The following is a 17483-nucleotide window of genomic DNA, read 5'->3' on the forward strand; positions in this document are numbered from 1 at the left end:
GAGTCACCCAACCTGTCCTAGCTACTGCTCTGAGGTCCAGAAATTCAACTCTGCTCCTAACGTACACATCCCACTCGGCAAAACAAAGTGCTTCGGGGTTAATCAGAATCACTCATGAAATGGCAATTAGTCATCAAACATTATTACCCTAATTGCCATCCCTGAGGGAAAAGCGGTGGGGCTCACCCTCCACCCCAAATTATCAAGTGTTCCTTCTAACCACACACAACATTCTCCAGGGAAGGAACTCTTAACTACTGCTTTCTCCATCTCGTTACGGTTTCAGCGCTGTTCTAATGCCCCAGTGATGTTTTCATTGGCTGTCACATGGACCAGCCGCAGCTTGGGCTCCGCGCCGGAGCATGCCCTTAAGCCTCTGAGCATCCGTAGGGCAGAAGGCGCAGAAGAGACCGCAGCCGCGACGACCCCGCCGGAACGGAGCACAGTCCTGCCTCCCACGGGGTGATGCGGGTCCAGCCCGGGACCTGCGTTCCGGCCCCTCTCCGGGTCCGCCGCAGCCCGGGCCTGTCCGAATTCGGTTCCCACCCACTGCAAGCTCGTCGAAGCAGGCACGGTCTCCGGCCGCCGAACGGCCCCGCGCGGAATCCGCCTCTGGGAAGGCAGCCGCAGTAGGAGGCTGGCTGCCCGGCGCTGCCCTGACAGGCGGCGGCGCGAGCTCGCGCCAGGGAGCGGCTCCAAACAAACTCCGGACGCCCGACGCCTCAGCCTTGCCCCGAAGCCCCGCGGGCGCGGACAGAAGCTGACACTCCCGCGCCACCGCCCCCCGCAGGTTCCCCCGTTCCAGCGGCCCCCGGCCTCACCTCTTGGGGCAGCCATGGTTCCCCGACAGCCCCGCGCGGAACTGACGCACGCCCCCTCCAAGCGCCCTCCTCGGGACACCGGAGACCGCCTCCTGTGGTCATAGAGACGAAAACCGCTCGGCCTAGAGCGCCTCGTCAGCCGACCATCCGCCAACTTCCTGCCCAGCCTGGAGCCAAGCTTAGGCTCCGCAATCCGAGCTACCTCCGAAAATGGAAAGACCCGGATGGAAAGAGGCCTTTACGGCTGAGTCCTTGCGGACAAGTGCGTAAAACTCGAGTCGAAGACGTCGTTCTGTAAACTACACCTCCCGGCCGGCTAAGGAAGCGGAGTCAAGGGAGCAGAGCGTTGCGTTCTGGGAATTGTAGTCCTCACCAAGGTGATTTGGTAGCAAATGAAGACGGGGTCAGACTTAATGATTCGTGCCTGTCAAAAGCTGTTGTAGAAACCCTCAGAACCTGTAAAGTAACAGAAACTACTTTCCATAACTTTTGTAACTTCCACCTCGCTCATTACCTTGCATTGTTACCTCTTCATATGACTTATGTATTTTTCAGAAGTCTTGTGCCTGTGTCTTTATTGTCAGCGTTGTCATTGATTGTATTTACTTGACCGGACATTCTAACTACATGATCTTCTCACAACAAAAGGGCCTCAAAAATATTAGACGTGTCAACAGGCATTTACTTCAGCCGCTATAATCTTCACTTTCACTAGAGGATATTTATTAGCATAAACTATGTTAGAAAAATTCAATGGCAAAATGAAAGGCTTTCCAGATAACGTGGATTGGTTAAAAATACTATGAAGGCACCTCAGCCCTTACAGGAATAGCGGTACAAGAATCTGTGATGCCCAGCCGCCTACATCTCCCGTAGCACCATCTTTTCCTAAAATGACTTTTTAGAGATTTGAGTGATTGTTCTATGTGTTACCATTAGATAGACATTTACATATATATATATATATATATATATATATATATAGTCTATTAACAGTATTGGGAAATTTTGCATGCCTTATTAGCATCACGTTACTATCTGAAGGAGCTTTGTAGAGTCAGACATTTGATTGATCTCATTTTCGAACACTGTTGGACCTTCCCTTTACCGGTTGTATGTGTGCTCACTGGTGCTAATCACCTCTTCCTATAATTGGTAACGGTCCCCTAGTGTATGTTCTTAACATACTCAAAAAAAAAAACCTCATATGTGGACTTAAAATTAATTTTAAAAACATGATACATTCCTAATTTTTTTTTTACAACTATGGATTTGTACAGTTTATCTCTTCCCATTTTGGATATCATTATAGTCTCAATTCTATTAACTATAATTATCCTCCTTTTGATGCTCAAATTACCCCAGTGTGGCCCCTGTGAGCCTACTCCTTTCTTTACACCTGCACAAGATTTTTGAAGCATTCTTTATTTCTGGCAACAAGGGTTTCCAGCCAATCTTGATTTTTTTTCCTGTCATAGGTAATGCAATCAACTACACTTCAAGGAACCGTGGTTCCTTCTGGTAGAGAATAGTATCTCACACACACAGAGACATACACACAGGCAAACGCCCACACACACATGCACACTAAGGGTGGTGAGTAAAATGCTGTTGGACTGTTTTTGTGGCATTTCTGGTTCACATAACTTATGCTGCTGAACCCTACTTTTCTTAATAAATTTTAATTGCCCGAAAGACTTCCTACTCCATTGGAATGAACCTTGACTAGACTTTGATGCCTCTTGTCCTAACCTGTCCAGCCCAAGACCAGCAGGGACAAACCTGTATTCAGACAGAGCAGGATTATTGATCCATTCCAGTGAGGGAAACTGCACAACAGAGGAATTGTGTGGGATGTCTCTGGAAATACAGAAAGAGTTATAAAATCTGGGACAAGGATGTGGACTTAAATGAAATTTAAAGGAAGTAGTGTTTTTATACATTCAAAGCAGGGCTGTTTATAAAGAAGTTCACATCAGATATGGACTAAGGAATAGTCTCAGGATCCTGTTTCTTGAAAACAGCAAAGTTACTGGATGTGGACTGTTGTATTCAGGAGCCTCTAAAATGAAGACTTTCCTCTTAGGTTGGAAATTGAAGCTGCTTCTTTGTGTCAAAGTGACTTAAATCCTTCAAGCAAAAGCAGGCTGTTTAATTCTTACTGATAAAATGTCAACAGCAAGGTTCTAACAGTATATGATCTTAGAGAACAAAATTTTTCACTGAGTTAGAGAGTAGACACGCAAAACAGGGGATGGTTATTATATTCTACTGCAGCATGCCCTTCAGAAAAAATATTATTTCCCATTAACTTTCTAGCTTGAGTTTCTGTTCATTATCTCAGCCCAATGAATGGCCAAGCAGATATTTACATTCTTTACATCTGAGCTAAATTTTACTTTCTCATTTTGAATTATCCTAAGTCTTAGAGGAAAACCTGTTGACTTAATGTGCTTCTTTTATGTATACTAGTGTCCTATACAACCCTGATTAGTGCAAGAAGCAGTGATCTTCAACATGTGAACCACAGAGTCATTTGCCTGATAATGTGCTAACCTGTGTCTCAAACAGCTATTGGCTATTACCAGTTGAAACCATAATGATATTCCTGATTGTCACTATCAAGCTGCAGTATTGCCTTGAAATCCTGCTCACTTCTATCTCAGCTCAGGCATGAGAGTGACCCTAGTCTCAATAAATTATATAAAAGGAAGCCCATGGGGCGCCTGGGTGGCGCAGTCGGTTAAGCATCCGACTTCAGCCAGGTCACGATCTCGCGGTCCGTGAGTTCGAGCCCCGCGTCAGGCTCTGGGCTGATGGCTCAGAGCCTGGAGCCTGTTTCCGATTCTGTGTCTCCCTCTCTCTCTGCCCCTTCCCCGTTCATGCTCTGTCTCTCTCTGTCCCAAAAATAAATAAACGTTGAAAAGGAAGCCCATTACTATATCCATTGGTAATAAAGTAAAAGTGTAGGCTGTGCAGTAAGCAATACCAAAAGGCTTAAGGAAGTTACAGTTAAATTCAAGTATGTAGCTACACAATAGGTTATTAAAAGTGGTGAAGTTTCAAGTATAGTAAATCATTAACTATAAAGAACAGTTAGACAAATGCAGATATCTAAACATAATTGCTTCCATGACAATTTAAGCAAACTGTTCATTCTGCTATTAAGAAAATTAGAAGCACCTAGGTGGCTCAGTTGGTTAAGCTTCTGACTCCCAGTTTCAGCTCAGGTCATGATCTCAAGGTTGTAAGATCAAGCGTGGTACTGGGCCCTGGAGGTGAAGCCTGCCTGGGATTCCCTCTCTCTCTGCCCCTCTACTGCGAGCTCCCTCTATCTCTCTCTCTCTTTCAAAATAAATAAATAAACATTTAAAAATAAAGAAAATTATATTTGCTAGGTAATTATTTTAAAACAATTCTTTTCTATGGTGTAATATTACTAAAGACAAGTTAAAAGAATTGTTGCATTTTATAATTGAGAAAATAATGAAAATACAAGGAGACAATGAAAAATTCAGTGTCTGGACTTGTGTAATAATCATCAATATCTAAACATTTATTTGAGCTTAACTCTCCCTTGCCTCTGCTTCCTTTTTTAGTTACCATAATCTCATTTTTCTTTTCATGCCAAACAGTACTGATTTGTAGTCTGTACTTATTTCTACGATTTTCTGCTTGCTGCAGTCCTGTTTCTACGCAAGCCAACTCTATTAAAACAGAGCTTAGCAGATGCCGACTCCATTGACCTTTTCTCATTTCTCATCATCTTCTGTTTATTCATCAGACATTGAGTGAAAGCCATAATGCGCCAAGCATTATTCTGGGCACTAACTGAGAGCTTGAAAATAGAAAGTGGACAAAATAAGGGCGGGAGTGCAGCAGAATGAGACACTAGAGATTATTTCCTCTCATGGCTAACATTAACAAATCGCTTGTCATGTGAATGCTTTGCATGGGTTAACTCCTTTAATCCTCTTAACAACCCAGTGAATTAGAAGCTATTATTACCCCAATTTTTAGGATGAAGAAACTGCAGCAGAGAAATATTAAGTAACACAGCTAGTAAGTAGTGGACCTTCACTTTACTTCCTTGACCACAGAGACTCCTTTCTTTTTCTATTCCTCTGACTGCTCCTTGGTCTGTTGTCTCTTCCTCCTCATTCCATCCCCACTCCCTTGGGGATGACCTCCCAAATTACCTTTGTCCAGTTCAAATTCCAGTCATCTCTGCTTTATTATTTTTGTCATCCTTTAAACACAGATTTTCTAGTACTGAACATGTTCTCATTTTTGATCAACCAGTTCCTCTTCCCAACTGTCCTCAGCCTCCTAGGGTAGACACCCTGAGGTCATACTGTGATATTTCCTTCCCTTTCCTGAGATGTTATATCCTGTTCACCAAATCTCACATTTGCCCCTTCATGTCATCCATTACCACATGCCTGAATTCTTTCAAGAGCTTCCTAGCCATCTCCTTAACTGTAGCGTCTCTCTCCCACAATCTTCTGCTCAAGAACCTACAATGGCTTTCTAATTGTACTACATAAAGTCCTAATCTGACTGCATAAAGGCAACCTATTCCTCTGCCTGGCTTTCAGCGTTCTCCAAAAGCTGTACCAACCTGGCGTATCCTTATTTCCTACTACTTCTCAAAAAATAATCTCCTTTTTCCTCTGTTCCTCTCTCTCTTCTTTTCCAATGACTATTTGGCTACTGATCTCTTTATCAGTTCTCACCTTGGCTATTAAAATAATCGTTTGACCAATATCCTGCCTCCAGTTTGTTCTTTCATTTATTCCTTTTTTTCTGCCTTAGTTCACCCAACAAAATTCTATACAAATGCCAGGGATATAAAAATGACTAGAACACAGTTCAAATCTCAAAAATCTAACAGGGAGATTACAGATGACCACATATGTACCTATTTGAGTACTACAGTAAGAGTATAAATAAAATGTAGTGAAAACTCAAAGGAAGAAGCAACCAATTCTCCTAAAGGTGATAGGGGAAATATTCACTGAAAAGGTAAAGCTGACCAGGCTGTTTGAGGACAGTGTAATTTCATGAGGGTGTCTGTGGAGTACATTCCAAGTGACAGGGAAAAGCGAGAGTAGAGAGTGGTGGTATTAGACAATGACACACTTGAAGAGGTTGAGTTCAATTTGCCTAATATGTATAGTGTTTGGAGACAGCATGAGAGGAGCAGAAAATGAAACTGGAAGGTAGATGGATATATTTTGAAAAGTCTTACATCATGTATGAAAGAGTTTTTCCATCATCTCCTAGGTAATAAAAGAGTTTTGGTAGGTGTTTAAGCAACGGAAGTGAAAGTTGGGGGAAGGGGGGAGGGTGACACTATCAGATTTGTATGCTAGAAAAATTATGCCAATGAATCTGGTAATAGGACTAAGTCCTAAAATATAGCAGTCATGGTGAAAACAGAAAGACAGATTCCAAAGACAATTCAAGACAAATCAGCAGGGTTTGATGACTTTTTAAATATAGGGGCTATGAGAGAAAGGCAATCAAGAAGTTTTTTTACCTTATGCTACTGAGTAGATGGTGATGGCCTCTAAGCACAGAAAGAAATACAGAGGGAGAAACAAGTCTGTCAGAGAAAATGAGTTTGGCCTGTAACCTGCTGAAATGGGGGTGCCCGACACAGTGTCCAGCATGAGGTTGGAAATCTTTAGAGAACATTGGGGCTTGGGGAGATGGTCAAGATCCTAGGAAAAGATGAGGCTGTCATTTGATCTAGCTCCCTTTATCCTGATTCTGTTGCACTTTCTGATATTAAATTTAGTTTTTCAAATTGGGTTTGATATTTTTATTCACTTGGCAATTTTACTTTCAGCCTTAACTTGATAACCCCAAATTATGTCTTATCTTATGGCTTATGGCTTATGGCCATTCTTTTCTGTGTTTAGAAATATTGCAGAACCGAATGAGGTTTGACAGAACAGATAAAAATCAAATACCTGATGCTGTAAAAATTAGTGTTAGCTCTAACCTCCCACCTTCTTCAAGGACAGAACCCTGCCCCCCACTCCTAGCCCCAGGCCTTGCCCCAACAGCCAGTCTTATCTTTAACATCATTTTTATTTTTCAATGTTTACTATTTATTTTTAGAGAGAGAGCAATGGAGGGGCAGAGAGAGAGGGAGAGAGAGAGAATCCTAAGCAGGCCCTGAGCTATCAGCACTGAGCCCCATGCAGGGCTCGATCCCACGAACCAGGACATCATAACCTTAGCCAAAATCAAGAGTCCAACGCTTAACTGACTGAACCACCCAGGATACTCTAACACCATTTTTAAACTTCAGGTATGAAAATTATGAACACTTAGAAGTAGGTCAGGGGGCGCCTGGGTGGCTCAGTTAAGCATTGTACTTCAGCTCAGGTCATGATCTCACAGTTCATGGGTTGGGGCCCTGCGTTATCCTCTGCACTGACACCATAGAGTCTGCTTGGGATTCTCTCTCTTTCCCTCTCCCTCTGTCCCTACCCCACCCCCCCACTCTCTCTCAAAATAAATAAATAACTTTAAAAAATGTTTTTAAAAGAAAGTCTATTTAAAGTTTACCTTTATGATATCTGTGCAAAGTGCATTTTGAAACATATTCACATTATAGATAACACTATACATACACAGAAAGCAAATTATATAAACACCTTAAAAGTCACCAAGGCAGAAAAAATACATTAAATACAAATTATCCCCTGGCTATTAAAGCATGTTTAACAGTCCCTCCACCAGGGAGTCTTTATTATCTAGGACTGGTATTAGAAATATGTAAGAAAGTAATAAAATAAAGAAATAAACTTAAAATATATATATTGGGCACGTGGGTGGTTCAGTCAGTTAAGTGCCGGGCTCTTGGTTTCAGCTCAGGTCATGATCTCACCATTCGTGGGTTCGACCCGCAAGTCTCATTCTGTGCTGAAGCATGTAGCCTGCTTAGGATTCTCTCTCTCTCTCTCTCTGCCCCTCCCCCACTCCCATGAGTACATGCTGTGTCTCTCTCTCCCTCTTAAAAATAAATAAACTTAAAAAAAAAAGAAGTTTGTAAGACAGTAATAAAACTACAGCTCTAAAATTCAGCTATTAGTAATTCACATGGGCCCTATGTACAACTGCCTATAGGGCCAGGCAAATAAGGCACAGGAGTAATGCAGGAGACCAAAAAGACAGCAGGGGCTGGGACTAGAAGTGTTTGGCCTATGAAAGGGCACAGCTACTACTCACAGGAATACTAGCCAAGTATTGGCAAATATTCTGACTTTTTTTTCCCAAGGGACTAGAAATCCAGATTTTACGTAAAATTTCCAGATTTTAAAAATTCATGTGGACCTCTGCTCTAATTGTTCCAAATTAGTGAGGTTTATTATACATCAATTTAATCCCATTAACATTTAATACTTTAATGAGGCTAAAATATTGCCTAGGTTTTAAAGTTTTAATGTTTACCATTAAAAATTATTTTAGAAATAAATAAGCTATCTTAGTCATAATCTTATAAATATATTAATATCTAAATACATCAAAATTTCAGCCTTTAATGCTGCCAAACTTTTTCTAACAAATAGAAGCTGAGTGGGCAGAGTTTTATTTTTCAATTTTAATAGAATGAAAAATGTGCTCCAGAGAACAACTTTTAGTTTTTTGTAGCAGTTTGACAGAATCCAGAAAACATTCACACAACCAATGAATGTGCCAGACTCACAAAATTTAGTAATTTCCATTGATGCAAAGATATTTGTCAATATTTGCCACTGTTCATAACTTGGTGATATCTACTTAAAAAATACAGTCTTTAACTAGGTCTCATCAACAGCTCTAGTTAAGTTCACCTTGACCCCATATGTGATTTTACCCTGTCCCCCACGAAGACCAGCTATGTAAATCTGGGGCCTGGGCACTCGGGTGCTGCTTTCTCTCATAGACTGCGTGCTGGCATCCTTTGGTGGGTACACCTGTGAACAATTTTCTCTTCTCATGTGACTAAGGTCAGTTTGTACTGAGTGAGTAACCTTCCGACGCAAATTGGCCTAAGAAGAAAGAGAATACACAGGAATTAACCCATCTCTAAAGAACAAATAATTTGGCCGAATCTTTTTTCTCAGTCCACAAAGAAATTAGCCCTACAACACAGCATATTTCTACAAAACATTAAAACATTAGAAAAACTAGAACATAATAAATATCCTTTGCCAAGAAGTGAGAAAATACATAAAATGTTGAAAACGGACCCAAAGAAAGAACATACAGATCACACTTAACAGTGAGCCCAATTATTTGTTAATATAATCTTTTAATTCCTTCATTATTATATTTTGAGATTTATACAACTTGGATTTTTCCACCATACTGGGTTTATTTTTTTAAAAGACAAAAATTTAAGATTTCGTTTCTTTTTTAAATGGGCTTCACCCAAGACTTTTAATATAAAAAGTTCTGATGTCTTCAGGTTATATTTTACATTAGTCTACATCTTGCTTGCTCTTTTTATGGATTACTAATAAACATGAAGTTAAACAGATTACTCAGGCTGGGAAGCAAAGAGGAGTTTTATTGAAAGGAGACAAGGAGTGGGGTGCCTGGGTTGCTCAGTCAGTTGAGCATCCGACTCTTGATTCTGGCTCAGGTTGCGATATCACAGTCCCTGAGATTGAGCCCCATATCGGGCTCTGTGTGAGTGTGGAGCCTGCTTGGGATTCTCTCCCTCTCTCTCTCTGCCCCTGCCCCACTCATTCTTTCTCTGTCAAAATAAATAAACTTTAAAAAACAAACAAACAAAAAAGGAGACTAGGAGTTACTGAAGTAACAAAGAAGTCCAAGAAAAGAACTCAGAAGCATAAAAGCCTGTGACTTAAAAAGGTAGAGACTGGCATAGCGTAAATGGGGCCAACATGGCAGAGAAGTAGGGGGATCTGTACCTCTCGCATCTCTCAAACAAAGAAGGGCTAAAGCCAAAGGACTTTGAACTTCAAGAATCTTGGAGAAAAAGAGACTGAGTCTACCGGGGAGAAACAGGGACAAACTGAAGGGCCATGGGTGGGTGATTGCAAACGGGGGGGGGGGGGGGGGCGGAGATAAAACAGGCCGCATAGGCACAGAGGGGAGGGATCCCCTTCTGCAGAGAGCCAAAAGGAAGAGAAAGAGTGGCTAGGGAAGCATAGGACTATATCTGGACAAGAGAAAACCCTTGGACCAGGATGGAGAAGCATCCCATCTCTAACTGCGGGGCTTTCTTCAGACTGGGGCAGGCTGCCTAGTTCATGCACCTGGGGAGGTGGGGAGCCATCTCTGGGTTCAGTGGTAGATTAGGGCACAGTCCACAGCAGGAGAAACTGGTCCTCTCCCCTGAAGTGCTTCCGCACAGGACAAAACCAGCCGGGACCACATATGGGGCCTGGATAGAGAGGTGCTTCCCCAGTACCAGGGCACACAGAGGAGGGATTTAAATCCCAGCCAAGAGCCTGGCACGGGAGTCAGTGGAGCCAGACAGACAGCCTCATTTGCCGCTGCGGCCAGTGAGGATGGCTCCAAAGGAGTGATTTGGGACACCGGGTTGTGGAGAAGAGACTGGGGGGGGGGGGGTCGCCATCTTTCTCCCCACCACCACCAAGGTGAGGCCTCAGAGATCCCACCATGGAAACCACAGTGGAGGCGGGACCAGCCTACACCAAACCAGGAGTATCTACTGGGTAACTGCGTATCTACTGGAGAGGGATAGACGCTTTGGAGGCAGTCGGTCCCCTCCTCCAGACTAGCACTGCTGCATTGCCTGGATTAATCCTAGGATAATTCTTGTTATTTAGATATATTCTCCCTTCCATTTCTCCTTCTTATCTCTTCCCTCCTCCAGGCTGGCTATTCTGGTTATTGGTTTGTTTAAACAGACATATTTAATCCATTCTCTAGATACGTGTTCTACACCTCATTTACTTTCCTTTCTCTCTCTCTGGAAAAATCATGTCTTCTAGTTTCTCTGTCTGGGTAATATTATCTTTGTTTCTTTTTCCTCACATCCTTCCTTATTTTCCTCTCTCTCTCTCTCTCTCTGGATTAAGACTTTTAGTCTCTCTGCCTGGTCAATGTTTATTTTTTCTCCCCCCCAACGCCCACCCCTGTCATTTCTCTCTTTGTATGTGTTCTTCAATCAGTACCACCTCCACCCTGTTCTTTATTTGTAGCTGGTGTTCCTGGTATTTTATTTTTGGATTGTTTTTAGTTTTTTGTTTCTGTTTGTTTTATTTGTGTGTTTGCGTATTTTTGTTTCCTGTTTGTTTGTTTGTTTGTTTTCCTTTCCAGGGCTACTTCAAGGAACAAATCAAAGCACACCTGATGGAGAGTCCAAAACATCATTACGAATAGGGAAATAAAATAACCAAAGTCACAACAGAGAACAAGTAACACACTCCAAAAAACATCTCCTGAAGAGCCAGGCCCTGGACAGTGTATGACCCCCCCTTTAATACAGCAGTGCTCACAATGCAGAGCATATAACAAGCTTTTAAAATTCATAAGGGACAAAAAACTAGCCAAAATGATGATATGGAAGAATTCTCCTCAAAAGAAATTCCAGGAAGAAGTGACACTAAAGAATGGATCAAAACAGATAAAAGCAATATAACTGAACAAGAATTTAGAATAATAGTCATAAAATTAATCATTGGGCTTGGAAAAAGCATAGAAGACAGCAGAGAATCTATTGCTGCAGAGATCAAGGAACTAAAAATAGTCATGATGAGTTAAAAAATGCTATAAATTAGGTGCAAAACAAAATGGAGGCAGTCACAGCGCGGATTGAAGAGGCAGAGGAGAGAATAGGTGAATTAGAAGATATAATTATGGGAAAAGAAGAAGCTGAGAAAAAAGAGATAAAAAAAAAATCCAGGATCACGTGGGGGAATTAGTGAACTATATGATTCAATCAAAGGGAACAATATCCGTATGATAGGAATCCAGAAGAAAGAGAGAGAGAGAAAGGGGCTGAAGGTGTACTTCAACAAATCATAGCTGAGAACTTCCCCAATCTGGGGAAGGAAACGGGCACTGAAATCCAAGAGGCACAGAGAACTCCTTTCAGACATAACTTGAATCGATCTTCTGTATGACATATCATAGTGAAACTGGCAAAATACAAGGATAAAGAGAATTCTGAAACCAGCTAGGGATAAACAGGCCTTAACATACAAAGGTAGACACATAAGGGTAGTAGCAGACCTATCTACTGAAACTTGGCATGCCAGAAAGGAATGGCAGGAAATCTTCAACGTGATGAACAGGAAAAATATGCAGCCGAGAATCCTTTATCCAGCAACCCTGTCACTGAGAATAGAAGGAGAGATAAAGATTTTCCAAAACAAACAAAAACTGAAGGAATTCATCACCACTAAACCAGCCCTACAAGAGATCCTAAGGGGGATTCTGTGAGTAAAATGTTCCAAGGACCACAAAGTACCAGAGACATCACTATAAGCATGAAATCTACAGATAATACAATGACTCTAAACCCATATCTTTTAATAACAACACTGAATGTAAATGGACTAAGTGCTCCGATCAAAAGACATAGGGTATCAGAATGGATTAAAAAAAACCAAGACCCATCTATTTGCTGTCTAAAGAGACTCATTTTAGACCCGAGGACACCTTCAGATTGAAAGTGAGGGGATGGAGAACTACCTATCATGCAACTGGAAGTCAAAAGAAAGCTGGAGGAGCCATACTTACATCACACAAACTAGACTTTAAATTAAAGGCCATAACAAGAGATGAAGAAGGGCATTATATAATAATTACAGGGTCTATCCATCAGGAAGAGCTAACAATTATACATGCCTATGCACCAAATTCAAGAGCACCCAACTGTATAAAACAATCACAAACATAAGCAACCTTATTGATAAGAATGTGGTAATTGCAGGGGACTTTAATACTCCACTGACAACAATGGATAGATCATCTAGACAGAGAATCAGTAAAGAAACAATGGCCCTGAATGATCCACTGGACCAGATGGACTTGACAGATATATTTAGAACTCTGCATCCCAAAGCTATACTTTCTTCTCGAGTGCACATGGAACATCCTCCAAGATAGATCACATGCTGGGTCACAAAACAGCCCTCAATAGATATAAAAGAATTGAGATCATACCATGCACACTTTTACATCTCAATGCTATGAAACTTGAAATTAACCACAGGAATAAGTCTAGAAAACCTCCAAAAGCATGGAGGTTAAAGAACACCCTACTAAAAAACGAATGGGTCAACCAGGCCATTACATAAGAAATTTAAAAATATATGGAAACAAATGAAAATGAAAATACAACAATCCAAACACTTTGGGATGCAGCAAAGGCAGTCCTAAGAGGAAAATACATTGCGATTCAGGCCTATCTCAAGAAACAAGAAAAATCCCCAATACGAAATCTAATAGCACACCTAAAGGAACTCAAAGCAGAACAGGAAAGACACCCCAAACCCAGAAGAAGAAGAGAAATAATAAAGACCAGAGCAGAAAGAAACAATATAGAATCAAAAACAAACCAACAACAACAGTAGAACAGATCAATGGAACCAACAGTTGGTTTTTGAAAAAATAAACAAATCGATAAACCTCTAGCCAGGCTTCTCAAAAAGAAAAGAGAGAGGACCCAAATAGATAAAAGCACAAATGAAAATGGATTTATTACAACCAATCCCTCAGAAATACAAGCAATTAGCAGGGAATACTATGAAAAATTAACACCCACACACTACCAAAACTCAAAAGGGAAGAAACAAAAAATTTGAACAGACCCATAACTAACTAGTGAAGAAATCAAATCAGGTATCAAAAATCTCCCAGCAAATAAGAGTCTGGACCAGATGGCTTCCCTGAGGAATTCTAGCAGACATTTAAAGCAGAGTTAATACCTATCCTTCTCAAGCTACTCCAAAAAAACAGAACGGGAAGGAAAACTTCCAGACTCATCTATGAAGCCGGCATTACTTTGATTCCCAAACCAGACAGAGACTCAGCAAAAAAAGACAACTATCCCAGGCCAATATCCCTGATGAATATAGATGCAAAAATTCTCAACCAGATACTAGCAAATCTATTTCAACAGCATATAAAAAATAATTATTCACCATGATCAAGTGGGATTCTTTCCTGAGCTGCAGGGCTGGTTCAATATTCGCAAATGAATCAGTGTGATACATCACATTCATAAAAGAAAAAATAACAACCATATGATCCTGTCAATACATGCAGAAAAAGCATTTGACAAAATATAGCATCCTTTCTTAATAAAAGCCCTCAAGAAAGTCGGGATAGAAGGAACAAACTTAAACATCATAAAAGCCATTTATGAAAAGCCCACAGCTAATATCATGCTCAATGAGGAAAAACTGAGAGCTTTCCCCCTGAGATCAGGAACACGACAGGGATGTCCTCTCTCACCACTGTTGTTTAACATAGTGTTGGAAGTCCTAGCATCAGCAATCAGACAACAAAATGAAATAAAAGGCATCAAAATTGGCAAAGATGAAGTCAAACTTTCACTTTTCACAAACGACATGACACTCTATATGGAAAACCTGACAGACTCCACCAAACGTCTGCGAGAACTGATACATGAATTCAGCAAAGCCACAGGATACAAAATTAATGTACAGAAATCGGTTGCATTTTTATACACCAATAATGAAGCAACAGAAAGACAAAGAAATTGATCCCATTCACATTTGCACCAAGAACCATAAAATACCTAGGAATAAACCTAACCAAAATATAAAAGATCTGTATGCCAAATACTCTAGAAAGCTTATGAAGGAAACTGAAGAAGACACAAAGAAATGGAAAAACATTCCAGGCTCATGGATTGGAAGAATAAATATTGTTAAAATGTCACTACTACACAAAGCAATCTACACAGTCGGTGCAATCCCAATCAAAATTGCACCAGCATTCTTCCCAAAGCTAGAACAAGCAATCCTAAAATTTGTTTGGAACCACAAAAGATCCTGAATAGTCAAAGTAATACTGAAGAAGAAAACCAAAGCGGGAGGCATCACAATCCCAGACTTTAGCCTGTACTGCAAAGCTGTAATCACCAAGAGAGTATGGTATAGGCACAAAAACCGGCACATAGACCAATGGAATAGAACAGAGACCCCAGATTTGGACCCACAAACTCAAAATGGATGAAGGACCTGAATGTCAGATAGGAAACCATCAAAACCCCTACAGGAGAAAGCAGGAAAAACCTCTTTGACCTCAGCCACAGCAATTTCTTACCTGATACATCTCCAAAGGCAAGGGAATTAAAAACTATTGGGACCTCATCAAGATAAAAAGCTTCTGCACTGCAAAGGAAACAATCAACAAAACTAAAAGGCAACCGACAGAATGGGAAAAGAGACTTGCAAATGACATATCAGACAAAGGGCTAGTATCCAAAATCTATAAAGAACTCACCAAACTCCACACCTGAAAAACAAATAATCCAGTGAAGACATGGGCAGAAGACATGAATAAACACTTCTCTAAAGAAGACATCCAGATGGCCAATAGGCACATGAAAGGATGCTCAACGTCACTCCTCATCATGGAAGTACAAATCAAAACCACACTGAGATACCACCTTACACTGGTCAGAGTGGCTACAATGAACAAATCAGTAGACTACAGATGCTGGAGAACATGTGGAGAAACAAAAACCCTTTTGCACTGTTGGTGGGAATGCAAACTGGTGCAGCCGCTCTGGAAAACAGTGGGGAGGTTCCTCAAAAAATGAAAAATAGATCTACCCTATGACCCAGCAATAGCACTGCTAGGAATTTACCCAAGGGATACAGGAGTGCTGATGCATAGGGGCACTTGTACCCCAATGTTCATAGCAGCACTTTCAACAGTAGCAAAATTATGGGAAGAACCTAAATGTCCATCAACTGACAAATGGATAAAGAAGCTGTGGTTTATGTATACAATGGAATACTACTTGGCAATGAGAAAGAATGGAATCTGGCCATTTGCAGCAACGTGGATGAAACTGGAGGGTATTATGCTAAGTGATAAGTCAGTCAGAGAAAGACAGATACCATATGTTTTCACTCATGTGGATCTTGAGAAACTTAACAGAAGACCATGGGGGAGGGGAAGGGGAAGAAAAAGTTACAGAGAGGGAGGGAGGCAAACCATAAGAGACTCTTAAATAGGAGAACAAACTGAGGGTTGATGGGGGTGTGGGGGGAGAGGGGAAAGTGGGTGATGGGAATTGAGGAGGGTACCTGGGCACTGGGTGTTGTATGGAAACCAATTTGACAATATATTATATTATAAATAAATAAAAATAAAAATAAAATAAAATAAAATAAAATAAAATAAAATAAAATAAAATAAAATAAAAATGTAGAGACTTGGAAGGAGAGGAAATATTCCAGATTTGAGACACTGTGGATGACTGAGAACCAAAACTACTTCCTCCACACTGAGTTTATTGTCTACATTAGTGTGACTTTTCTATTTGGACATCTTCATTAGCATAATTTGATCATTCCAAGAGACTCTTACCAAAGCAAATAACTTGATTGTTCACTACAGAACATCCCAAAAGACACACCTTCAGTAGTAAGTACCAACACACAGATTCTAACATTCTCTGCACCCTACCCCATAAATCTTCACTTTCTATTCCCATCAGTGCTGGGCTGCTTTTTCATGATGTTTACCTAATCTAATTCAAGCCCTCATCCCATCCCCTGACCTACTCTTGGCTTTGAAAGACCTACCTTCCACCAAACTTCACATTCTCAATACATTCTGACCTTGCTCTTCCCCCTCAAAACACTGCCTAGGCTCTGCTGAGGTGCTGATTCCTCCTATAGCTTTAAGCAATACACTCAGTTTTGTCTTACCAGCACATTGTACTGGTCATATATGGGGAGCCAGCATTTGATGTGATGTGATTCCAGAGGAGAATTAGGTCTAAGGTGAGCCTCAGAATTAAGTGGAGGTTGAAGAATGAGAAGAAGAGTTCAGTCGGTATGCAGTGCAGCCCCAAGGAATAGGCCATTCTTTTAACATTTCCAATCCAGACCTATGCTGGTACCTCTACCTCTCATATCCATCCAACCATCATTCCCCTCTTCTCCTTTGCCTATTTATACCTCAGACCAACTTAAAATGTCACCAGGATTCATTTTTTATTTCACTTCTATTCTACCACTTACCAAGAGGTATTGAGATATTTTTAGTGTATCAGTGTCACTTGCTAGACAATTAGTTTCTGAAGAACAAATGTGTAATATCTGTGTTACCCATATATATCTGATGGGCTCAAGTGAGTTTAGTAGATAACACAAAAGAACATTGGGGATGGAGCTTCATGTACTACAGAAGAGTAACTGATAGGAATGCTAATGGAACGAGGATCTGGAAGACATACTAGGAAGCTGATCCTTCCTCATCCCAGGAAATTAAGGGACTGAAAAGCTGCCGCCACAAAGGGTGGCAAGAGAAATGCCATGATTGGTGAAAAGCCTATGAGACACTGAATATACAAACTGCCAAAAGCTAGACCTTATATGACAATAGAACTCAGATCCACAACCTCTATAGCTGTAGCTATAAGCCCGGAACAGACAGGACTTGGCCAGCTTCCCT

The 17483-nt window shown here is 41.0% G+C and overlaps 2 protein-coding genes across 8 annotated transcripts in view; both read right to left on the minus strand.

The window, feature by feature from the left end:
* The window catches only part of SLC35A1 (solute carrier family 35 member A1), a 33228-nt gene extending 32157 nt beyond the window's left edge, over window positions 1-1071 (minus strand). The window contains exon 1 of the mRNA XM_015069527.3: window positions 822-1071. Within this exon, the coding sequence (XP_014925013.1) occupies window positions 822-837 (16 nt within the window). The 5' untranslated portion in view covers window positions 838-1071. The remainder of the gene's footprint in view (window positions 1-821) is intronic.
* A 7358-nt stretch (window positions 1072-8429) lies between these two features.
* The window catches only part of CFAP206 (cilia and flagella associated protein 206), a 42640-nt gene continuing 33586 nt past the window's right edge, over window positions 8430-17483 (minus strand). For 4 of the 7 annotated variants that reach the window (XM_015069526.3, XM_015069525.3, XM_015069524.3 and 1 more), the window contains exon 13: window positions 8431-8869. In XM_015069526.3, the coding sequence (XP_014925012.2) occupies window positions 8639-8869 (231 nt within the window). In that variant the 3' untranslated portion in view covers window positions 8431-8638. Of the gene's footprint in view, window positions 8870-17483 lie in introns of all 7 variants that reach the window. The other 3 variants (XM_053222484.1, XM_027057290.2, XM_027057291.2) reach the window with 1 other exon arrangement.

Source organism: Acinonyx jubatus, chromosome B2, assembly GCF_027475565.1.
Source record: "Acinonyx jubatus isolate Ajub_Pintada_27869175 chromosome B2, VMU_Ajub_asm_v1.0, whole genome shotgun sequence".
In the NCBI taxonomy this organism is placed as follows: domain Eukaryota; kingdom Metazoa; phylum Chordata; class Mammalia; order Carnivora; family Felidae; genus Acinonyx; species Acinonyx jubatus.